The 24,906-nt window shown below is 48.6% G+C and overlaps 2 protein-coding genes across 2 annotated transcripts in view; one reads left to right on the top strand and one right to left on the bottom strand.

The window, feature by feature from the left end:
• The window catches only part of LOC117194053 (GTP cyclohydrolase 1), a 156,875-nt gene that overhangs the window by 32,649 nt on the left and 99,320 nt on the right, over nucleotides 1-24,906 (top strand). The gene's annotated exons all lie outside the window — the stretch shown is intronic.
• LOC117194052 (nuclear pore complex protein Nup133-like) lies at nucleotides 10,171-24,371 on the bottom strand. The gene is made up of 12 exons (XM_033398694.1): nucleotides 24,249-24,371; nucleotides 23,345-23,947; nucleotides 22,842-23,120; nucleotides 22,570-22,722; nucleotides 22,383-22,511; nucleotides 12,929-13,134; nucleotides 12,695-12,869; nucleotides 12,146-12,631; nucleotides 11,774-12,086; nucleotides 11,082-11,721; nucleotides 10,815-11,019; nucleotides 10,171-10,752 (listed from the first exon to the last, which is right to left on the bottom strand). The coding sequence occupies exons 2-12, from the start codon at nucleotides 23,543-23,545 to the stop codon at nucleotides 10,213-10,215; spliced, it is 3,327 nt and encodes a 1,108-aa protein (XP_033254585.1). The 5' UTR covers nucleotides 23,546-23,947; nucleotides 24,249-24,371; the 3' UTR covers nucleotides 10,171-10,212.

Here is a 24,906-nt window from a genome sequence, read left to right as displayed (position 1 = left end):
CGAAGTCTTCAGTTTGTACTGCGACTTCGGCGTGCTGGACTTGGAGTTTTTTGTACACTTTTCGCAACTTGGTTTATAAGTGTTCGCGGCTCCACAGCCGTAACAAAAAACTTTTCGTTCTGAAACGCAATCTTGATATCTGTGACCGGTCTGATGACAGTTCCAGCAGATTAACGAGATGGCTTCTACCGCCAACTCCCTCTCGGTGTCTGAGTCTTCTTGTAGCTCCCGATCTAGCAGTAGTTCTGATACTTCACGTCGAAATGGAACAGCTTTGGTATACCCATGCGTACTTTTGATGTCTTCTAAAAACATCTCCCGCCTGCGGCACACTTCCCTGAGCTCCTGTACACTTTTTAAATCGATATTCAACAGCTCATGGCGAATTTCCGGACGCAGGTTGTTCTTTAATACACGAACCAACTTCCGAATGGTCCAGGGTACTTCCAACTGATCGGTCAAGTTAGAGATGCTATCGTAAAAACTATCGAAAGTCTCGCTTGCCCTTTGCTTTCGGTTTCGGATCAGCTCTTCGATGTCGACGTCATCTTTTTCTTGGCGAAACTGAAGTCGTAAGGCAGCACATAAAGTATTCCATTGAACTTCAACTACGGCCTTGTGATGTCGCCAGTAGAACTCGTTAGCTTTGCCTTCAAACAAAACACTCACATTCCGGCAAAGCACGGAAAAATTTCCTTCCAAAGTTTGATGGGTTATCTATCGATACTTCGACTCCCGAGAACTTAATTTTCCAGCCATTAAGTATATGGACTACTTTGTCCGGTCTCTGGGATAAATCAGAAAAACCGCTTCTCAATAGTGACGGATGAGCTATGCTTTGGGGTTCTAGTCTATGGCCAGGACTAGTTCCCTCACCATAGTTGGTTGCTTGCAACTGCTCGGACAACGGCGTTGAAGAACGGTCTAAGGCTGCGGTGACAGTGGACTGACTTGAGGTTCGGGTTAACTGTTGCATTGAATCAACTACCGAGCTTTGAATCAGTTCTGCCATTCGTTTGCTTAGTGAAGTGAGCAATCTCTGTTCCATTGCCACCAGATCTATATTTTTAGAAGAACTCGCTTCTTCTCCCCCTTTTGCACGTTTCTTAGACTGAGCGCGAGTATTTTGCGCTACTACCTTCGGCACCGCCCCGCTTACAGTTCTACACCTGCCTTTACATACCGGGCAAACATTGCTAGTCTTTAAATGGGCGGTCATACAGGGAAGATGGAACACGTGCTCGCAAACCGATCGGAATACCTCATCCGTGGTCAGTATGGCTTTCTGGCACAGCGCGCACAGCGGGCTGACGCCTTCACCTGCCCCTTGGGCTTCCTTTCCAGGAGATCTGTCCAAACCCATGGCCAGAAATACTATACTCAAAGTCGTGCCTATAATTCTTCCTAACTTTGTTTTATTCACCTACAATTCCGATAATAACTTTAATACCAATGATGAACTCAATTGACCAACTTGAACTCACTTGAACTAACTTTAACTAACTTGGACTAGCTTGATCTCAATGCAGCTACGCAGCGAATCGTAAGGTCCTAATCATACAACCGATATCTCCCTCACCACGGAAAAAGATTAGAGTTACTTCTCTCAAGTAAATCGCTTGATCGCTTATTCCTCAAAACGAACGATGTTCCCGTCAGCAGCTCACACCGAAGCGGACAGACAACTGTTCAACAACGGTTTGTCGGTTTTCCAGCTTTCGATGGCTACCTCTAATGCTTCTTCAGAAAAATCAACCGAAGATTTTCTCCAGCGACCGTGGATAAAGAGACTCTCGAAAGCTGTCTATTTATTTTCCGACGCGGCCGCGTAAAAGAACCAATCTAACATTGAACACCAATAAGCCAATGACGCGGCACTCTCTACAGGGTCAGGTGGTCAACCGGAGTCGATCTCGTCCTGCAATTCCTCTGCTTAAAGTGGCCTAACGTCGCTTGCATATTTGGAAAAAATCGTCACCGAACCAGTAATCCGCGGTCAGAAGGGAATACGGGTATTCTCTCTATCTGTCTTCCAAGCGGACTCTAACACGGCAATAACTCCTCCGGAAAATAAAAGCGGAAAATTTAGAAAAGGGAAAAAATGAAAGAATCTATCTAATCATCCAGGAGTCCCCGTGGAATATTTCGAAGTACCCACTGGGCCCCACGTTGGGCGCCACTTTTAATATTATTAATAATTATAACTGTAACGTGCAACGAGTCCTGTTCGAAAACGGCGTTACGATTTGAGAGAGCTGGGCACGCTAATAATTATCCGGCTCTAGCTCGTCGGCTTTGGGGGTGGAGTTGTTGCTCCCTCAGATCAACCCAGACTCGAGGCTTCAATTACCAATAATATTGCCAGAATTTAGCGTGCTGCGACTTGTGCTAGAACGGTAGATTTGACGAGAAGAAGATACGAAGCTAAAAAGGGTAGAGAACAGGAAGAGAGAGGGAAGCGAAAGGAAAGAAGGATAAAGAGGAAAGGGAAGTGAGAACCAAGGAAAACGGAGAGACATCGGTGTATATGTCCGCAGATGTTATGCGGAGTCTGAACCCACCCTGCCTTTGGTCATCCTCACGGAATAGCCGTTCTTCGATGACCCCTTTTGACCTTTTACGAAAACGCGTGAGCTAGCATTGAGTCCATTTTGTTCTTTTATCTAAGGTTAGGTTAGGTTAAGGCGGTAGCCGGGAGGGGGGGGATAAGAGCCTCCCGCCCCCAAGCTCACTTGGACCTATAAAAGGTCCGTTGTGTTGCCGCATGGGCATGTGCCCCTTCGCGTTGCCCGAACCGTGAGAGCATACTTCTGCAGGTTAAGGGCAGTCCCATCCGGTGGCTTGGATGTATTTGGACAAGGTCCCCGGTTTGATTACGGACAGGTCCGAAATGTCCGTGAGGAAAGCGGCCCCGAGAATACGAAGACGACGATTTCCAAGGGCTGGGCAGTGGCAGAAGAAGTGGGGGACCGATTCCTCCTCCTCCTCGTCGCGACAACTCCTGCAGAAGTCGTTATGAGGGATTGACAGTCTAGAGGCGTGAGTGCCGATCTGCCAGTGTCCCGTAATGGCTCTAGTAACTGCAGAGCACTGTGCTCTGCTGAGTTTATACAGCTCTGCTGAGCGCTTCTTCGATCGATATGGCCATATCAATCTTGAGACTTTACAGGAAACGGTTTGCTGCCATCTCCTATTGGCATTTTGCTCGAACAATTCGTGCGTTAGGAGCCTGCAGGTAGCCAAGGGCATCGCTACTTGCTCCCTCTCCGGTAGGAGAGGAATCGTAGTACCCTGCCTGGCTAGCTCGTCGGCGGCGTCATTCCCCTCGATGTCCCTGTGGCCGGGGACCCATATAAGGAAGAGATCTAACTGCTCTGCGATCTCGTGCAGAGACCTGCGGCAGTCATTTACAGTCGCTGAGTTCGACGATATTGAGCCTAGAGCTTTGATAGCTGCTTGGCTGTCCGAGAAGACGCACACTAAGTGCGTATCTAGAAGTAATTTGGAGACAATCGAAATGGCCTCCTTGATGGCTTCAACCTCCGCTTGGAACACACTACAGTGATCCGGGAGCCTGAAGCAATGACTGATGTTCAGCTCGCTGCAGTAGACTCCGCCTCCCACGCGGCCGTCTAGCTTTGAGCCATCAGTGTAGAAGTGGACCGCATTTGCAGGTCCTGGTTCGCCCATCTCCCAGTCCTCCCTAGATGGGATTGATACCTGGAAGGGCGTCGAGAGGTGATCACTGGGATACAGTAATCTGTCCTCTCTGGTAATTGCGGGAGTCTCATCAGGATTCCCGAGTGCCCAACCGCGGATGCTTTCCACAGTCTGGCTTCTCTCATTCTGAGGCGGAAAGTGTTGCCACCTTCTTTCCCATGAGATCCACAGGGAGGAGGTCCAGCACAGTATCCAGGGCTTCCCTGGAGTAGTGCGTAGCCGCCAGTTATGCATAGCTCTGCCATGCGTTGAACTCTGCTGAGTTTATTGAGGCATGTCCTTCTGTCCAAGGCTGGCCACCATACCACCACTCCATAGAGCATGATTGGTCGTATGATGGCGGTGTAGAGCCACCGAACTATATAGGGGGTCATTCCCCATTTTAGTCCGATGGCTTTCCTGCAGGTATAGAGGCCACTGTGGCCTTCTTTACTCTATCCTCTATGCTCAATTTCCAATCGAGCTTTCTATCGAGGATTAGGCCAAGATACTTGGCGTTGTTGCTGAAGACTAGCGTTTCCCCACATAGTCTTGGGGAATCAGTACCGGAACTTTGTACTTCCTAGTGAAAAGCACCAGTTCCGTTTTAGACGGGTTGACGCCTAACCCGCATTTGTCTGCCCATTTCGACATTTTCGTGAGAGTACTTGTCATGCACTCACACAATGTCTGCGGAAATTTTCCGGAGAATGCTATGGCAACATCGTCCGCGTACGCCACCACACGGCAGCCACCCCCTCTATCTCCCGCAGCAGTGTGTTCACTGCCACGTTCCATAGGAGGGGCGAGAGGACTCCGCCCTGCGGTGTGCCTCTGCTGACAAATCTGGTACACGTTGACGTCCCAGCGATGCCTCAACCGTCCTGCATTGTAGCATCTGATCGATCAGGCTCACCGTCCTGGAGTCAACGCCCAGATCCGTCAGTGCGCCCGTGATGGCGGTCGGAAGGATGTTGTTAAAGGCGCCTTCTATGTCGAGGAAGGCTACTAGGGTGTACTCCTTAAAGTTAAGGGACGCTTCGATGATCGATGTGATCGAGTGTAGGGCCGTTTCGGTGGATCTTCCCTTCCGATAGGCATGCTGGGAGTCTGAGATCAGACTGGACGGAATGCACGCCGTTAGATGCAGCCCCAGGAGCCGCTCCATCGCCTTTAGAAGAAAAGACGATAGACTTATGGGTCTGAAATCTTTTGGGGCAGTGTGCGAGGGCTTGCCTGCCTTGGGTATGAATACGACTTTGGTCTGAAGCCAGGTGTCAGGAATGCACCCGTGGGAGAAGATTCCCTCGTAAATTATTTTGAGCCAGTTAATGGCTTTATGTCCCGCGTGAATCAGTTGGGCAGGGAAAATGCCGTCTGGCCCCGCGGACTTGTAGGGTTTAAAGCTTCTGATCGCCCAGGAAATGTTTTCCTGGCTTAGCAGTCCAAGATGGCATTTGAGGCGACAGAAGGAGGCGCGAGGTAGTTGGGTCTGTTTTCATCGCAGCCAGGGAAGTGGGTATTTAGGAGAAGATTTAGCGACTCCTCGCTGGACGTAGTCCACGACTGGTCGGTGTTCTTCAAGTAGCCCAGGGTGGGTGTTGTCTTCGAGAGAACTCTGCGCAAGCGTGAGGCTTCTGAGTTACTCTCGATTTCGCTGCAGAACTTACGCCAGGAGGCGCGTTTGGCTTTTCTAAGTTCTTTGTTGTAGGTTGACAGACTGGCCTTGTATTCGGCCAGTTTTGCTCAACGTTTTCAGCCTTAGCTTTATTGAAGAGTCTCCGGGAGGCTTTCCGGAGTTCACCCAGTTTCGGATTCCACCATTCAGGTTTCTTCCGGCCTCTGTTCTTGCCAGAGGGCATGCTTTGTCGAGCGCCTTATTGCAGGCGTCGGTAAAGATCTTAAGAAGACGAGTCGTGGCCTCCGTGGAGAACTCCTCCTCAGATGGGGGCTCAGGGAGAACACGACAGAGGTAATCAGAGTACCGAGTCCAGTTTGTCCGCCTGATGTTTCGGAATCGGACTGGCTTCGGTACTGAGAAGGAGAAGACAGTTTCCACGTACCTGTGTCCGAGAAGGAGTGCTCTTCCAGGACCCTCCAGGATACATGTTACGCTGTATCTCATGAGAGGCAAGCGTGAGGTCCAGGACCTCCTTGCGGTTTTTAATGATAAAGGTGGGATCACTACCCCGGTTTAGTAAGACCATCTGAGTGGTCAGTAAGTAACTGAAAAGGTACTCACCCCTTTCGTTTGTGTCAGTGCTTCCCCACTGACAGTGATGTGCATTGGCATCGCACCCCACAATTAGCCGATGTCCTTGGCCGAGCAGTCTGCGATTAGAGCCCGGAGAGGCGCGTGTGGAGGGGGTCTGGTTGTTCATGCCCCATGTATGCGGAGCAGATCCTCAGTGAGCGCTCCTGGCCTTCGAGGCTCACTGCGGTGTGGTCTTCATTGCTGAAATTTGGGAGCAAAAATAGGTGCAACTCTCTTTTTGCAAGAATGCAGGTACGAATTTTACCTGCGGTTTCAGCTACATATAGCTTGTAGTCAGAAGTCCTCAGACCGGAGACCCTGTTTCCGAGGATCCAGGGCTCCTGAATGAGGACTATGTCGGCTCCATCCTTGGCCAGGTGGAGCAGTAGAGCAGCGCATGCTGCCTTACAATGGTGGAGGTTTATCTGCAGGAGCGTCAACGACATTCCTGAGGCTCGCCTCCACCATTGTTACTTCTAGATCGCTGTCAGGGGACTCCGGCTCCTCCCCGACAACGATGTGGCTGAGACTCTGGCTAGGTCGCTCTCGTCGAACGCGTAGTCGTCCAAGATATCGTCCGACATCATGGACCGCCGCATCCGACGCCGGGTTGTCTTCCTCGCACGAGCCCCCTCTTTCGGGATCTCCGGCAGCTCCGGGTCTGGCTCGACCTCCACTTGCCTGCCCTTGCGATCGGACTTGTAAGTGGATATGGTGACCTTCTTGTAGCCATAATCCACTACACCGTCCGACTTTGCGAGGAGATCAATGGATTCCTCATTTAGGACGGGATAACCTGGCGCTCTGCCCTTGGATATCCTCCACCTTTGCCACCTTCCAATCGGCTGTAGGAAGTGGGGGTTGCAGACCTGCAGTAACCTGAGGATCTTCTCAGGCTCTGCAGCTTAGCCGAGACCCACGCTCTGGCTCTCGGGCGACTAGGACATCTTCCCACTTCACGGCCTCCAGTTTCGCCCCTGGATAGACCTCTTTTAGGGCCGCCACCGCCTTCATGTAGAGGGCCGCAGAGCGAGCGTCTTGGCAGGCGATGGCTTTCACCTTGCCTTGATGCCACCCTGCGTCCTCACACTTTGCGGTGGTCCGCCGTTCTCCTCCAGTTCCAGTAGGAACCGGTCCTGGAGCTCGTTCTCCACCAGGTGCCACTTATCGCGAGGGACATGGCGTCCTCGGCGCCCCTGTCCAGGACACCGATCAGGGTCCTGCCCCTCGCCACCTCAGCGAACGACCGGTTCGTGAGGTGGGTCTTCACCCGCTTGGCTTGCTGGGCTTGGCCTGGCTGATTTGCGGGTCTCCGCTGAGCGTTGCCGCTTGTTGGCGGCCTTGGCTGCGCCCTTTCCGGCTTTGGCTGGCTGGAACAGTGGAAGGATTGAGCAGCCCACAGCCTCTGCTCCTTTCCTTCGGCTGACGCCTTGAAGTTCGGGTCTTCGTTGGACAGGATGAAAGCCGCTCGTCTCCTGTCCTGGTACGACGGCTTTCCACCCCGTGTGCAGAGACGCTGCCGCCGGGGCTCCCATGGGTTCTTCGTCCCGGTGCGCTCACCAGCCGCGATTACGCTCTGCTTGGCAGCCACCCCGTATCCGCTTCGCCCTTGGAGCCACCCGACTTGGAAGGACCCGATTGGCTTTTCGGCCCCCCCTCACTGCGGCTGCTGCCTGAAGACGGTGGACCGACTCAGTCTCCTTCCCCGTCTTCTTTGGACCCGGTTTCCCAGGCGCTGGTGCAGAGGGATTGGCTTGTCCCTCCGGTACTTTAGAGGAGAGTACCGAGCTCCTTTGCGGCTTTGTTGTTTTTATTTGTTTTTTTTATTTGCATAGTAGTTCCCACGAGTAGGCGGGAAGGGGATGGTCACCGAGGCATAGCCCGCTTGCCCCGGGAAAGCCTGATTTAAACTGGAGGTCGGCAGGTATCCAGAGTCCGCATATTAGCGACCGGGCACCCCCCCGGCCATGCATCCCTCGCATATAACAGTGTCACCTTGGATTTGGGTAATTTCACTGAGAGTTTTCTTCTCTCCGCCCGACTACCATTCGCCAGCATCATAGCAGAGACATGACCGTGCTAGACCTGTTTCCAGCCGCCCTCACGGGAGAGTATAGTCGCACTTCCACCGGTGTGCACAGTTACGGCGGGTGACGGTTCGCTCGCAACCCTCTGTGTCCTAGGGGGGGGGGTGTGAGACGCAGACCGCACCGGGTATTACTAACCGGAGCGGCTGCGCCTCAGTTCCGAGTTCACAGTTGTGCGAGCCGACCCGTCATCCGTTTGTCCCCCTGTAGCACCCGATGGCTGACGGCCTTCTTTTATCTAAACTTCAACATTATTTCCTTAAACAAAAATTAAATCCGATATGGCAACATAGTAAATGATCTTAATAACTACTAAAAAAAAATATCACCTATTTTTCGTAATGGTTGGGTATATAATGATATTTGATAATGTAATGAGTATATATATAATAAGACTGTAATTCGAGTTAAATTCTAATTAAATTCATAAATTTCGCTTTTCGCATAACATGGGAAAATCATTGAATACTTTAAGTTCGTTACTTTCGCTTTTCGCACAAATGTGGAAAAAAAATCATTAAATCTTTTAACTTCGGAATGAGTCGACAATCAAAGAGGCGGTCTGGCTGACAAAACGTGATCTCCTATGCGGAGTTCAGTCGATGACTGGATGCAGATGGCATCTCTAATTAGCCAACGATCAGATCGCTCAAGGAAAAAGTCTCAATAGGCAGGGGTCAGAGGTTTTCAAATTCGCGAGGTTGGGCAAGGATCAGTCGGTTTTCAAAACTACGTACATTTCAACTTTTGGAAGGTATGCTTACTCACTCACTGTTCAATTTCCAACGACGAAAGATCGATCTTCCGACGTAGGCTGAAAACAAGCGTTAATTCGGAAAGGTGGTTTACAGTACGAAGACTCTATCTCTTGCTACAACTCAGAATTCCTAACTTCGACCTACTCCTTGTATGTGGAGCCACAGAACTTTTGGGGGAATTTTCTCCCTGACAATTCAATCCGAAACTTAACTGACAACAATAGCTTGTGAATATTTATAATGATTGCTTAAGCTGATATATGTTTAACGAATGTGTAACGAAAATGAATTAAACTAGCGATGTCTTAACAATACTTATAACTGCAAATTCTGAACACATTTCCCGAACTCCCAGGGGGGAACTTGAACGTTAATGAGGTTGGCTGATAATTATTCTTCATGAATATACAAATTTTGTGAGATTTTTATACTTTAAACATTAGGATGGTAATAGACGAGGCTAGCATCCGCTGAACCCTATGATTTTGTGAACTGTGCTCCCTGAAGCTGCTGGAAGAGGAATCCTGGACAGAGTCGGGGCGAAGAGGACAGCCGAAGGCGGAGAATTCTGCCTCTGTTTGGCAGACGATTGGGCAACCAGGAAGACGATGGCCGCAGTTGGCTTCATCACTGCAGCATGGTCTGCGCTCGGGCAACCGAGAAAACGAAGGCCGCAGGTGGCTTTAGCACTGCAACATCCCTGATTTGCTCCTGCTTCTTCTTCACGCGCCTTGGCGCGCGCTGCTGTTTAACCCTGTCTAGGGTGCTCCTCGCAGGAGAAGGGTCCCAAGCGGGAAGGCGTTTGCTTATTCCAGCCCCCGGCTGACTGCGCTCTGCGGCTTACTTAGCCGGCGACTGGACGATGGGGTGCGTTTAAATAACGTGGGTCGCTGCCCCACGCAATAAGCGAAAGACCGTCCGGTCTTTGAAGCTGTGGCGTCTTTCCTCCGAGCGGATCTGTCGCGAGACTCCGTGCCCGTCACTCCTCTTGTACGAGCAAGGGAATCAGCGGGTGCGTGAGCTGCAGAAAATCAGATGAAAACCTGTTCTGTGGATTTTTCCAATCGCACTCACCCAAAATATCGCGATCAACCGAAAGGTATGTCTTTTCCGTACCGTGTCGAGTTGTTTCACAATGGAATTTTCCTATGATGGCACTTCTTACAAAAGATTCGTTTGCGCCCACACCCGTTCTCGACGAGATCTTTAACCGGAAAAGGAATTTGACATGGCCTGTCAGATGTACAAAGCAAACTTTAACAGGTCAAAGTAACCCTGCGCCTGTTAACAGGTCAAAGTAACCCTGTGCCTGTCAAAGGGTGGCAGCATGTATCCCTGGCCCCAAGATCGATATCATGGTCTTGACTTTCAATTTTTCTTTCAAATCTTAGCCGATTAATCCTTCCCGCCAAACCTATCGACTTCTTCTACGTCGCTTCAGGCCCGCTACAGAACCATAGCGCAGGCTGAGGTCTATAAGTCGGTTGAGAGTGTCTCGAACTCCAGCACTTCCCGACATGGCCGTCCAGGGAAGGTTTTCGCAGGCGGCCAGTCTGTCATTGTGCGGTGTGAAGTTGTTCGCCTGCTGCTCACGATGCATAAACACCTGGCCCAGTGTATCCAGGACGATGGAATTGGTATCGTTGAGAAATTGGGCCACCATTACCGTGGTATCTCTCTGAGCTGAAATCTGATTGTCAGCCATTTCGGCTAGCGCCTCGAATACAAACTGGAATTTGCACAGTTTCACATAGAATATATCCTGGGTGGTTAGGTTGCCATTGGGCTTCTCATCCCACATGGCGACAGTGGCATCGATGGCATGCTCGATGATTTTTGGTTGTTTGGCCTGTAAGGAGCGCAGTGCCATGGCAGCCACTATTTTCTCGCTAATATCGGACAAAATAAAGCTTGTCGGCTTCAGCACATTACTACCACAGGGTATGGCATTGAGCTGAAAAGAATGACGCAAGATAAATTTAAAAAAATAGCAATAAGAAGAGAAGTAATAATCACCTTCTTCCAAACGCCGCTGGCATGAAGAAATAAGGCAAAGTGATCGAAGGCAAGGGTTTTGTCACGCAGCTGATTGATGATTTGCATAGAGCGTGAGCTCCCCAACGCATGACGATTGCCATCGTGATCGCCCAGAGCCTCTTCCCAGCGTGGATCGGCGATTGGAAAATCCTCGGCCAAGTCCTCCGCTATTGTGATGACAATTCTAATGGAAATGGAAGTATCTGATAGCTTATAGTATTTTAGTAAAAATTCAAGTATTCATACCTATCCAACTTGTAGGCATCCAAGGGCGCACCACATTGATCGGGCTCATTGACAGTGCGCACAAGCTCCCCGATAATTGTCTTCACCATGTTGTTATTACGCTTCAGGTGGTACACGAAGGCAGCTTTTAACTGGCCCACTTCGTCACTTAGATCGCTGTATAGCTCATCCGGATCCAGTTCGAACATGTGCAGATTGTTGCTGCTGCCAGTTACTGCGGTCAGTGTAGACTGATCGGGTGCACTGAAACTACCGAGCATAGCTGGTGCAAACAGATCTGGTGTATTGCAGGTGCTCATATTCTGCAGCTCGTTGGCATCAAAGTCGCCGGGTGTGATTGAAACCAGTCCGTGTGTGCGGCTAAAGAACATCGGCAGTCGACTGCAGACGGCAGCACATAGAATTCGATCGTCGTGCAAATGAAATTCAATCTTCTCCGCCTCAAGTTCGGCTGTGGGTACGGCGTTTGCCAAGAGCAACGGATAGACCACCTTTGGGGTGTAGAGGTAGATGTGGCTGCTCCCTATTATGAAGCGAAGGCTGACGCAATCCTCTTTAGTCTTGGCGTTGTAAAATTTATTCAACTTAAGGGGTGTGAATGACTCCAAAAGTATGCTGTTCGCTTGGACACTGGCCACAGCTAGAAATAGTATTAAGTATTGTTCATGTTGAATGACAAATTCAATACTTACCAACGGCATAGCACATCTGTGGAGCGTGGGCAGCGTTAACAGCTCCAGCCAATATGTAAGCCTTGTCATCTACGATATGAAAGTCCAGCAGAAGCAACTCGATTTCCACATTGTCCGCGGGAGTACGGAGATTCCAGAACTTTTGCTTAAACTCTTCGCGAATCCGGCGCACCACCTCTTCATTCTCGTGGAGTAAATGTTCTGTATTCCCTTTGCTTGACAAACTCCAGCGCTGGATCGAATGATCCGACAGCACAGCCACCACGGTTTCACCTTCAGGAGAATTTCTCTCGCAGCCCATGCCAACCAAGAGCTGGAAAATATTTTTTATATTATTTGAGGAACCTTTTTAGATGGAAATGCAAGCCTCACCGGATCCTTGTCGCTGCCCGTGTTCATTCCAATAAGCATGGACGAAAATTTCTTGCTAAAGCCACCAAGCAAACTGGTGGGCGGCTTTATGGTCTTGTGCTGCAACGAGTATCGGCCGTTGGTGAGGCCTACGCTGAGAAATACCAATGTGCAAGTTGAGGTCACAGCAAGGTAGCCCTGTTGCAATGGTAGATTTATGATCTGAACGAAGTCCTGACCGGTTAGGATCGGTAGATTCACGTTATTCCCGTCGTGGGCAATATATGGCCAATAGCGCACATCTCCCGTTGCAGAAACTGCTATGCAGGATGCCATTTGCTGGCCGTCTGTCTGGAGTACACTAATCAACTCACTGTTGTACCCTAAATCGGAGTAGGGCAGTGGTAGTTCGCGGCATTGGGACAAGCCACCTCCCCGTCTAGGTTGCTTGGCACCCTTGGACGTCTCTTTGTACTGCCAAATTAAAAGTCGGCGACCGTGCACAACCTGAAATAGGGCCGAAATTTAATACCCAGCCAAATCATTTTTCGATCCGTGCTATGCCCGTACCCAAGCCCAGCCATTTTGGGCAACCTTCGCAGAAACGGCTCCTGCAGCAGATCCCACAAAGGTCAATGCCTCGTTCACTACGACGGGCAGGGGAAAACCAAAGCTCTCCACAACATTGTAGTCCGACCGGATGCCGGGTATCGATTGGGTAGATCGCCCGGACAAACTATGCCGGCTGTTGGGAAAAAGTGTTTGAAATCATCTTTAAATAGGCGAGACACTCCTGTTAGTTACCTCTTGTGCAGGGCAGTTTTTTTCAAACTCCCTGAAGGTGTAGAGCAGTTCGAGTTCCCGCCAAAAAAAGACTTTTGCGTGCTGTCTGCACATAGCCGGCGGAATCCTGGCGATGACTCCCGCGGAGTTCCGTATAGCTGCTTTTTCATGTTTCTTTCCTTTACTTTGTTTTGAATATTATTGCTATGGGTACTATGAGTACTATCCTAGTGATAAGGAGCAAATGTATTTATTTTTTTTTTTGCTCAGGTTTGACGAAATAAATATTATATTTTTTTAAAGGTTTTACTCAGCAGTGTGACCGCGGACTTATCGTTAAAATTCTGGTCTGATGAGCTCGTGAGGTAGCTCAAAGGGGGCCTAGCTGAGGCCACCGGACGGGTCGCGGGTTGCGGATAGCGAACGGCCTACCTCGGTAGGTCAGCTGCGAATAAGCGGGCATCCCTCACGGGAGAGTACCGAAATAAGCAGTCCCGGACAGCCAGCGGGTGTTAGCTAGGTAGCAGCACTGACGATGCGCTTGTGGTGCCGCCTCAATAAGTAGCTCACACACTCCCATCCATACACTATACCTACCCACATCCCAACCCCCACACCCACCTCACACCGGGCCGGACTAAGTGTGTTACTCGACCCGTGCCGAGAGTCAGCCTGGCTGGGGGCCCGGTATAAAAACTAGCCCAGTCGCTAACGGAGGGCTCAGGGACTTGGCAGCCCCCTGTTCTAATGATGCCTTACCCGGGCAACGTGGATCTCTGCCCGGGCTGACCTTTCCCTTTCTCTGCATCTCGTGGGAACAGGATGTATAACAAGAACAAAAACCAAAAAACAAACAAAAAAACAAATGAGTGCGGCGCTCCCCAAATGCCAACTGGGAGCAATCCCAAGCTCGGAAAGGCAGTGGCCCAAAGGCCTGGCCCAACCGGCTCTATAGTAGGGAATACCTGCAAGGTGGAAGGTGCCTGTGCGAACCCGAGGAGGTCCCATCCCGAATCCGGTGTGGGTGGCAAGGTAACTCCCGAAGCTGACACCTTGGAAGGAAAGCTAAGCAATATTGCGGCTGCCCGACCTTCTGGTAAAGCGGAGGGGGTTGACTTGCCGTCGACAAGCGCCCAAGCCAGACGTTACACATATGCCGAAAAGAGGAGTGCAGGGCACATACTCCGTCGGCAACACGCCAGCAGTGAAGCCAGCCCATCAGCCGACTGGCTGAAGAAGGTGGAATGGGCTTCGGCCATGCTCCCGGAGTTCACCTTGGAACAGAAAAAGGTGGCTCCCCAAGCCAAGAGGCAGCGCTCGCAGGAGACACCGGGACCGGTAGCAAAGCGCTCCAGAGTGCTGCCAAATGTCTCCTTTGCGCAGATTGCCAAGGAGAGGACGCTAATTGGTGTCCTCGACAGAGGCAGCGCAGAGGGTAGAATCCCAAGGAGTCAGTGGAAGTGGGTGGAAGCGGCACTGGCCGACCGCTGCTTCGAACTCCTCGACAAAGACCCTGGACCTCCGCCAGTCTGCAAGGACATGGGGTGGTTCCAGGGCAATGTTAAGATAATTGCCTGCGAAGACGAGCGCTCTGTAAAGCTTTATAAAGCGGCGGTAGCGCAGGTCGGCGAGGTATATGCTGGGGCGAAACTCGTCGCAGTCGACTGGAGCGAGGTGCCCAGCAGACCGAGGGCCAGAATTTGGGTGCCGGCTAGCTTTAAGGAGCCAGAACGCATCCTCAAGATGCTGCAGAGATGCAACCCAGGACTACCAACCTCAGATTGGAAGGTAGCCAAGGTTGAGACGACACAAGGGCCGACTAACCAGGCAGTGCTCGTTCTCAATAAAGAGTCGCTGGCCCCGATAGAGGCAGCAAAAGGAGAGCTAAACTTCGGCTTCAGCTCGGTCACCATCAAGGTGTACAAATCGGACGCGGCGGCCGCGGCGCTTCCTGTCGTCAACCCAGACGTGCAGGATGCCGCTGCGGAGATCGAAGCGCCTGACGACGAGCTGGAGCCAGACCAGGAAGGCTTCTCCTCAGAGACAGAGCTGATGCTCGACTTTGAGTCAATGTGCCGAGAGAGAGTCTCAGATGACTCGGACGCGGACATCACGGTGGTGGAGAATCTTGAAGATGGTCCTAAGGATCCTTCAAAGAAATCTCCACCACTGTAAAGCAGCATCGGCTGCTCTCATACTCCGCCTAGACGCAAGCGGAGCCGACGTAGTCCTGATCCAGGAGCCTTGGGTGGTAGGAGGCAAGGTCTGTGGATTGGGGACGAGGGAATACAAGATCATTGTATCCCAAAATGAAGGTGTTGTGAAATCCTCGATACGAGATTTCAATGTTGAGCAGAAATGCTCTGGGGAATATTTGCGTTTAATAATTTACTACACGATATAGACAATTAGAGATTTATTAATTTGGACTTCAATCAACTTAAACTTTAATCTTAATCGCGTATAGAGTACAATGTAATGGGTAATACGGGTTTAAGCGCGGCCGGCTGCAACTGCTAATTGTCGTTGTGATTTCGTCGAAACGCAAACGAAGACTCTTCATGGTGATCGGAAACGAGGTTACGCCGCCCTAGCATGAAACGATGCCGTTCTCCGAGTGGGCAATCGCAGTTAGAGCGCTCTCGCTCTCTTTGTAGTTTAACCCTTAGAAAACCGTCCAGAAGGTAAAATCGTACCTGCATACTTGCTAGAAAGCACCTAAATATCTTTCTGCTCCATAATTATAGCGATGGCGATAACACGGCGGTAAGCCTAGAACTAAAAGGGAATCATCTCAGGCTGGTGGCGTCCTATATGGACCACGAGGAGGATGATCCTCCGTACGACCTTGTTCGCAAAATAGCCAGCGACAGCGAAAGGACGGACAAAGATCTACTTATAGGTTTGCGATGCCAACGCCCACCACACCCAATGGGGGAGCACGGACACGAATGTAAGGGGTGAGTCACTGTTCAGCTTCATCCTGAACTCAAATTTATTCATATGCAATCGGGGTAACGACCCCACATTTATAATTAAAAAATCGCATGGGGTCATTGACCTCACGCTAGTGTCAAGCAAACTGCTGGACACAATCAAGAGCTGGAGAGTCCTAGGAGACCACTCCTTCTCGGACCACAGGTATATCGAGACGATATTATCCTTCGATATTCCCAAACCAACCGACTATATCAACCCCAGAAAAGCCAACTGGGAAAAATATAACACAACCCTGGAGGAGCTACTCCCTCCTAACGCCGGCTAATTGCCCAACCGTCTTGTGAACAGGTTTACGTGCAACAAAGCCTTCAAGGCAGCATGCCCTTCTACCAGACCAAGGGGGAAGAAGAAACCCCCTGGTGGTCTAAGCAACTAGACACCCTTCGTAGAACTTGTAGGACTCTATTCAATAGAGCCACAAGAACTAAGGAGGATACTCACTGGGCAGACTATAAAACCAGTCTAGCACTATACAAAAAGGAAACGATGAAGGCTAAAAGAGCCTCCTGGCAAAAATATTGCTCCGAAATCGAGGAAACTTCGGAGGCCGCAAGACTCCGGAAAGTTGTCTCAAAAACTACCCCCTCTGTAGGTTACCTCAAAAGAATGATGGCACGTGGACCAACTCTAGTGAGGAGTCCCTACACATTCTGCTCGACACGCATTTCCCCGGATGCACATCCACCGAGCCGTCACACCTCCCAGGAGAGGGATCGGTAGAATCGATGGACCATATCCTTACAAAACGGAACATAAGTTGGGCAGTAAACAGCTTCAACCCGTTTAAATCGCCAGGCCCGGACCAGGTAATCCCGGCCCAACTTCAGAAGGCCGGGGAGACGGCCATCAACTGGCTACATAGTATCTTCAGGAAGATACTGGCGGTATGTACAATACCGCAATCGTGGCTTAAGGCTAGGATAGTTTTCATCCCTAAAGCAGGCAAAGCCTCACACTCAACCCCGAAAGATTTTAGACCAATCAGTTTATCGTCTTTCCTACTCAAAACCTTTGAGAGACTTATCGGGTTACAATTACGGACTACCATAAGTCCCAGCTGTACTCAAGTGCGCAGCATGCCTACCGGAAAGGAAAATCCACGGAAACGGCACTTCACGAAGTGATCTCGAGTGTAGAAAAATCCTGCATCTCAAAGAATACTCACTAATAGCTTTTCTCGATATCGAGGGAGCCTTCAACAACGTCACACCGGGCGCCATTACAGAAGCCCTGACAGACCTGGGGGTGGACGTCACTTGGTGATGCTCATTGATCAATTGCTCATACGCAGGACGGTGACATCATCGATGGGATCGTCCACCCAGTCAAGGTAAGTCAACAGAGGAACCCCGCAAGGGGAGTTCTGTCTCCTCTTCTATGGAACATTGCAGTCAATAAGATTCTATGCGACCTGGAAGAGGGGGGCTGTAAAGTAGTGGCATACGCGGATGACGTTGCAATTATCTTTGCGGGGAAATACCCCAAACACTATGCGACCTAATGACCGCAAAGCTTGCTCGATTGTCCGAATGGACAGAATCGCGCGGATTGGGACTAAATCCCTCGAAAACGGAACTCGGATTATTCACAAAAAAATACAAGGTCCCGCCCTCAACCACCCAACACTAAACGGATACAGGCTCTCCTTCAGCGACAGTGCCAGTTACTTAGGGTTGGTAATTGACAACGAGGGGGAACGTTGTGAGTTGGTGCGGACACCGCAACTCTACAGTTATACCCGATACTTAGTCAGTATGGCTCTCCTCCGGCAGACGCCGCTAATATTGAACGACACGACAAAGAGTGCGTGCGAGAGAGACAGAAAATCAGTCTGAGCGTGACGTCGGGCGCTGCGTAGCCACTGCAAATTGATTTCTTGCTTATGGCTACAAAAATGATCCGATCTGATCCAGATTCAGCAATCAGATAGATATGGTCGTTATCTATGATTCTGCGTTTTTAGTTTTCTCGAATCTGCAATATTGTGGATGCAACAGATTTTCGTCCTTTGTGTGGGCGGCAGGGGGTGGGACGAAATTTTGAGATATACGTTTTATAGTGAGATCTAACAGGAGTGCGGATACTAAATTTGGTTACTCTAGCGTTAATAGTCTCTGAGATTTGTGGATGCCCCAGATTTTCGTCCTTTGCGGGGGCGGAAGGGGTGTGGCGAAATTTTGACACAAAACGGTCAAGGTCCGATATCACAGGAGTGTGGATACCAAATTTGGTTGCTCTAGCTCTTATGGGTTCTGAGATCCTTGAACTCATATTTTGCAATTGGCAAAACCGACCATGAAACCTGTGTGTTAGAGAGAGACAGAGCGAGAAAGAATGAAATTGTTCTCTTGATGCTGGCTATAATAATAATACGATCCAATTCAGATTCCGCAGTCTTAAAGATATGGTCATTCTCTACAACTCTACGTTTTTGGTTTTCTCATATCTTTAAAATTGTGGATGCCACAGATTTTCGTCCTTTGTGGGGGCGGAAGTGGGCGGGGCGAAGTTTTGAAATATTTTTGTAGCAGTGACATATCACAGAAGTCTGGATCCAAAACATCGTTGCTCTAGCTCTTATAGTCTTTGAGCACTAGGCGCTGAAGGGGACGGACAGACGGACGGACGGACAGACGGACAGACAGACAGGGCCCAATCGACTCGGCTATTGATGCTGATCAAGAATATATATACTTTATGGGGTCGGAAACGATTCCTTCTGGACGTTACACACATCCACTTTTACCACAAATCTAATATACCCCAATACTCATTTTGAGTATCGGGTATAAAAAGCTTAGCTGGAACCTGAATGTCAAGGATAGAGTGAGGAAGGCAACGACAGCACTCTATACTTGCAAAAAAGCTATCGGCCTAAAGTGGGGCATGAACCCAAGCATAGTCCGATGGATATATCTGGCAATAGTCAGACCTATAATACTCTACGGAGTTACTGTCTGGTGGCCTGCCCTAACAAAAAGGACAATCACCAATCAGCTGGGCAAGGTTCAGCGAACAGCCGCCCTCTGCATCAGTGGAGCTCTTCGAACTACACCAAATGATGCGCTAAACGCCATGTTATGCCTTCAGAGCCTTGACTTTGCAGGAAAGGAGCGGGCAGAAATGGCAGCATTACGTCTTAGGGACTCTGAACAATGGGTACCCCAGAACATAGGTGACTCATCTATACTAAATAAAAACGAGGGGGAACGTTGTGAGTTGCTGCGGAGACCGCAACTCTACAGTTATACCCGATACTAAGTCAGTATGGCTCTCCTCCGGCAGACGCCGCTAATATTAAACGACACGACAAGGAGTGCGTGCGAGAGAGACAGAAAATCAGTCTGAGCGTGACGTCGGGTGCTGCGTAGCCAGTGAAAATTGATTTGTTCCTTTTGGCTATAAAAATGATCTGATCTGATCCAGATTCAGCAATCTGATATATATGATCATTATCTATGATTCTGGGTTTTTAGTTTTCTCGTATCCTCAATATTGGGGATGCAACAGATTTTCGTCCTTTGTGGGGGCGGAAGGGGGTGGGGCGAAATTTTGATATATACGTTTTATAGTGAGATCTAACAGGAGTGCGGATACCAAATTTGGTTACTCTAGCCTTAATAGTCTCTGAGATTTGTGAATATCCCAGATTTTCATTCTTTGCGGGGGCGGAAGGGGGTGTGGCGAAATTTTGAAACAAACTCGTCTCGGTCCGATATATTAGGAGTGTGGATACCAAATTTGGTTGCTCTAGCTTTTATAGTCTCTGAGATCTAGGCGCTAAGGTTTTACTCTAAGCAAAGCCGCCTATGCTACGTGTGTGTTAGAGAGAGACAGGGCGAGAAAAAATGAAATTGTTTTCTTGATTCTGGCTATAATAATTATACGATCTGGTTCAGATTTTGCACTCTAGAAGATATAGTTATCTTCTACGATTCTGCGTTTTTAGTTTTCTCGTATCGTCGAAATTGTGGATGCCACAGATTTTCGCCCTTTGTGGGGGCGGAAGTGGGCGGGGCAAAGTTTTGAAATATTCTTGTAGCAGTGACATATCACAGAAGTCTGGATCCAAAACATCGTTGCTCTCGCTCTTATAGTCTTTGAGCACTAGGCGCTGAAGGGGACGGACAGACGGACGGACGGACAGACGGACAGACAGACATGGCTCAATCGACTCGGCTATTGATGCTGATCAAGAATATATGGGACAACTGTTGACATGAAGTCTCATCTGCAGGGAGGGAATGATCCCAAGCGGTATCACAACGGGCCGAAACCGGCCTAAGTGTGCTGGGCTCCGAGCGAGCTTAGCGGCCGTCTCTACCTAACCTAACCTATCGTTAAAATATACCGTCGGACCCTCAGAAATATACCAAAATATACCGTCAGATTTTAAAAATATACTGACGAATTTAAGTTCTGTTTTACATATTCCTCGTTTTTGATAATCCGTGGAATATTATCAGCTATATAGAACATTTAGCCATGCCCACATAATTTTATCCGATTAGTGAATCTATTTTCTAATTGATTGGTTTATTTTAAACACTTGCTTTTATTGCGTTTTGCGTAAAAAGAGGTTTTAACGAAAATGGTCGAACAAAAAAAAACGAAAGAGGATAGTTGTTCCTATTGTTCAATTTTGATCTTCGATCGAATATTACCAGCTATATGGAACATTTAGCCATGCCCACATAAATTTATATGATTGATGAATCAATTTTCAACTTGACTGGCCTATTCCAAATACTTGCATTTATTGGATTTCTATACTAATTATATACCGATATACCGTAAACATACGGTATACGCCAGCTCAAACATGTAACGTAACGCAGAGCGAACAGACAAAATTAAAAACTATATTTCAAAAAAATATGTGATCGTATGCTTTTTTCGTTTTCAGAGTTTGGTTGCTCTTTCTCTTGAGGGTCCAGATTATTGTATTGTATTGGTGTACACTGCACACGCAATATCATTATATCCATACATAGGTTTTACGGTTGCTGGCATTTGCGGACTATTTAATTTTTGGTTTCTATGCAATTTTCTTTAGCATTTTTGGAGTTTGCAAAAAACTGCATTCTCTGGCGTGTGTTGACGTGTGGTTCGATTCGACGATTCTTGACATTTCGTTGGCATTTTGCGTTTTCGAGCAAGTTTTTGATTCTTTGTTTTGAATGGTTTACATATTTAGGAGAACACTTACCAAACGTTGTTATAGCATCGGGTGCGGGTCCGCCGGACAATGTTTTTCTTAAAAACCTTACCTTTGGCTTCTCTTCTCTTTTTTGTCATATATTGTACAACATATCTTTAATCTTTAAATCTTTAAATCAACTATTCGTTTCTTAGGCTCTGATCTCAAATATTTGCAGTGTTTTTCAATGATTTTTCGCTCTTTAAGACAAGGCAAGGCAATGCGAGGGTAGTATTATTTTTTACTTTTGGTGGCAAAAATAGTATCGTATCTACTTATGGCTCAATAACGTCCCTCAGCCCCTCGAGGGTAGGGTGGAACCAATTGTTGAGCCGTATTGTGGTAAAGTTATTGCTTAAAGAGTTTAATTTTATCGCAGATATAGTTAGAGCTTAATTTTAAATTGGAGACAATCCTAGACCGCTACGCTCGGCTCCGCTCGGTTATAACAACATTTTGCGCGCTTCTTGCGGACAAACTCAAACCAAAGACTATACAATACCAAGATGTCGCATGAGGAACAAATGCTTTTTCAATTTTCGTTTGACGCTTCATGGTACGGGCGCGCGGGGCTAGTACTTCAATTCTCTTTTACGCTACCTTCGCCTCCGAAGTGCTACTCGGCTTCGTCAATGCCTCGGTCAGCACGAGCTCGAGCCAACCCAGAAATATGCTTGTAGTTGTGTATATGTGTGTATGTCCTAGGTCGGCACGGCCATAAACCGGTTTTGCCCGCAGCATATACGCGTACATATATATGCCGCGGCTTTTAGCTTCACACACAAGCGCACTGAAAGCATGTCAGTTTCTGCGTGCCGAAACCGTAGGGCAGCGTGGTCGCTGATGTCTTTGGCGCGGCACAGTGGGGACTCAGCCGAAATAGTCAAAAAATTGTACGAGTGCTTTATATAAATTTAATGTACGCATCTAATAGAGAATTTTCCAATCGAATTTTCAAGATAGTTTTAGTTTAGGAGATATAAGCACTCAAAGTTTAACATTTTTTCAGTGTGCAAATATTTATTGACTAACTAACTAATTTAGCAAGCTGAGACGGCCAAAGGTCGTGCCGCTCCAATGACATCGGCGATCCGCGACCACCGCTTCGACGGTGAAGGCATTGCCGAACAGACGAAACCGATGGGCAGCGGGGTCGCGGTAGAGACGAAGTACAGGCGAAAAGGGAATTGAAACCCCGCGCGCTCCCTCGAAAAGATACACGAGGCCGAAACAAACAACTAAGATAGAAAGAAAGTAATAGATTCGGTGGTATACCTCAATCGACTGCTGCTCCGATATGAACTCCACGTCCTTGTTCATGTCCTGCCCATCACTGTGGTTGAGGTTCATGCCCATGCCCATGCCCAAGCCCATTCCCATCCCAGGGGGCATGCCAGCAGTGCCCTGGATTGGATTACAGATTACCAGGGAATGTAACCCAGGGATAAACGATATACGATACCTTCAACACGTTCTGCAAATGCTGTTGGAGGGCATCGTCCTGGTAGCGCATCTTTTGGTTTTCCTCCTGTTGCTTGAACTTCTGGAAATTCTGCAGTGTCTGCAGCTGTCGCAGCACATTCGGATCGTTGAGCAGTTGTTTGAGATTGTTGTTCTGCAAAAGACCAACCAGGGATTAAGCAAAACAGATCGCAAAAGAGTGCGGGCAGTGTTAATACAAGAAATTAAAACTAAACAAAAAAGCGAATGAGATCGATAGGGATTCGGCCATACGTCTAGCAGATTGGATGAAGTAGGGGGCGAGTCGTCGCCCATGCAGTGATGGCCATGATGATGATGATGATCATCGGCCATCATCCGCTGCATGTTGTCCTCCTCGTAGTCCATGATCGAGCGCACATCGTAGTCGATTTCGTGCGAGGTCTTGCTATATTTGTGATGATGCGACTTGCTGGACGATCCCGATTGACGCTTCATATAATGCTGATCCGAATGATGACGCTTTAAGCTGCTGCTGCTGACACCGCCACCGTAGGATTTCTCATGACCCATCTGGGGTATTTCGTGTGTTTGCGTGTACGAGGACGAAAGATGTTGGTTGGCAAGACATGAAGCAAGAGACAGCGGAACAACAACGATTGGAAGAGATTGCGAGTTAGTATGCGTTAAGGGATACACAAAGGATACAGGATACCCATTCGGATTCGGTTAGTATGTATGTTGTGTGGAGTGTGTTCTCCAAGCCCAACATCCGCGGTGCCGAATCAACAACTCACCGATAAATCGGGCACCCCGCCCATTTTGTCGTCTCCCGCGCCACTGTTCATGCTCAGGTCCATGTTGCTCAATCCAGAGGTGTTGAGGCCATTAGGCCCACTGGAGATATCGGCCAGACTAAGGGCGCCACTGCTGCTGGGACCAGGCCCCACATTGCCACCGGGTCCGACTCCACCGCCCATTTGCATTTGCATTTGCATTTGATGGTAAATGGGGTGGTTGGGGTCGGCCAGATCGAAGATGGGTTGGATGACGTCCGACTTGAAGACATTGTTCTTCTGCCAGAGATTGAGGACGCGAATGATGCGGCTCTTATCTTCGGGAGCACAGCGGAAGAGATTGGCAAAGGTCTCTGTGAGGATTCGCTGGAAGCGGGGGGCGAATACATCCTTCTCGGGCCCGTACTGGTGGCGCGATTGACGCACAATCGAGTCGATAACATACAGGCCCGGCACCTTGTACTCCGGCTTTCACTTCAATATGAACTTCTCCACGCTCTGGACGACATGCTTATAGAACTTGATGGCTCGCATTGCTGACTTCGTAATTGCGGCCATTTTGGCCTTGGATATGGGCGGTCGGCTGTCATAGAGTCCGGAGAGCTGCAAAGGACAGAATGGGAAGAACAAGTGGGCATGGGGTTGTGGTTATCGCAATCGAGTACACGGTATCACGGGCAAGGCAACATGCAACCCTGGGCGGCGCTGTGCTGCGCTTGTACGAACAAATTTGTGGCATTGCCTAGAAATAACTATTTTTTGTGTATGCACATATTCACTGTAACAATTGCATCGGATCAGTGGTTGGCGTTGTATAACCACCACGCTTTAAACAATTTGCGTACTTTGCAGCGAGTTTTTCTCACGCAATCAGCAAGCGGCGGCTGCCCTGCCTCGGACTTACCTCATTGTTGAAAGCCACAACAGTTTCCATGTTCAATTGTTGGTTTCACGCACTTCGAACACTCACAAATTTCAATATTGCATACTTTTACAAGTATCAGAAAACTGTTACAGCCCTTTTTACTTTATTTTTTAAACTTTTCTACTTTTTCCACAAATTTTTACACAAAGCGTGAAAAAAATGGCTGCCCGTAGGGATTAGTGTGACCGCGGATTTATCGGTCAGATATGCTGTCTGACACTCAGAAACATACCGAAATATACGACAGAACTTTACAAATATACCGGAATATACTGACGAATAATTTGTATTCAAGTTCCATATTCTTCGTTTTTGATATTTGGTTGGATATTACGAGCTAGATAGAACCCTCAGCTGTGCCCACATAATTTAATCCGATTACTGAATCAATGTTCTTCTTGACTGGCTCATTTTAAACACTTGCTTTAATTGGATTTTCTCTAAAAAAAGGTTTTAGCGAAAAAGGTCAGAAAATAATAAAAATAATGCAAACCAACTAAAACCCTCAGCTCTGCCCATGATGCAATTATAAAAGGTGGTCTCGTCGGGGGGCGAAGTTCGTTCGTGTTGTCCCTTATCGCCAGTGCATGCTTGCTTGTTGATGATGAAGGTTGTTCACGGACGAATTTTTTGATAT

This window comes from Drosophila miranda (assembly GCF_003369915.1).
Source record: "Drosophila miranda strain MSH22 chromosome Y unlocalized genomic scaffold, D.miranda_PacBio2.1 Contig_Y2_pilon, whole genome shotgun sequence".
Classification (NCBI taxonomy): Eukaryota; Metazoa; Arthropoda; class Insecta; order Diptera; family Drosophilidae; genus Drosophila; species Drosophila miranda.
The sequence above is the reverse complement of the archived record's forward strand: the minus strand, read 5'-3'. Positions and strand labels throughout refer to the sequence as shown.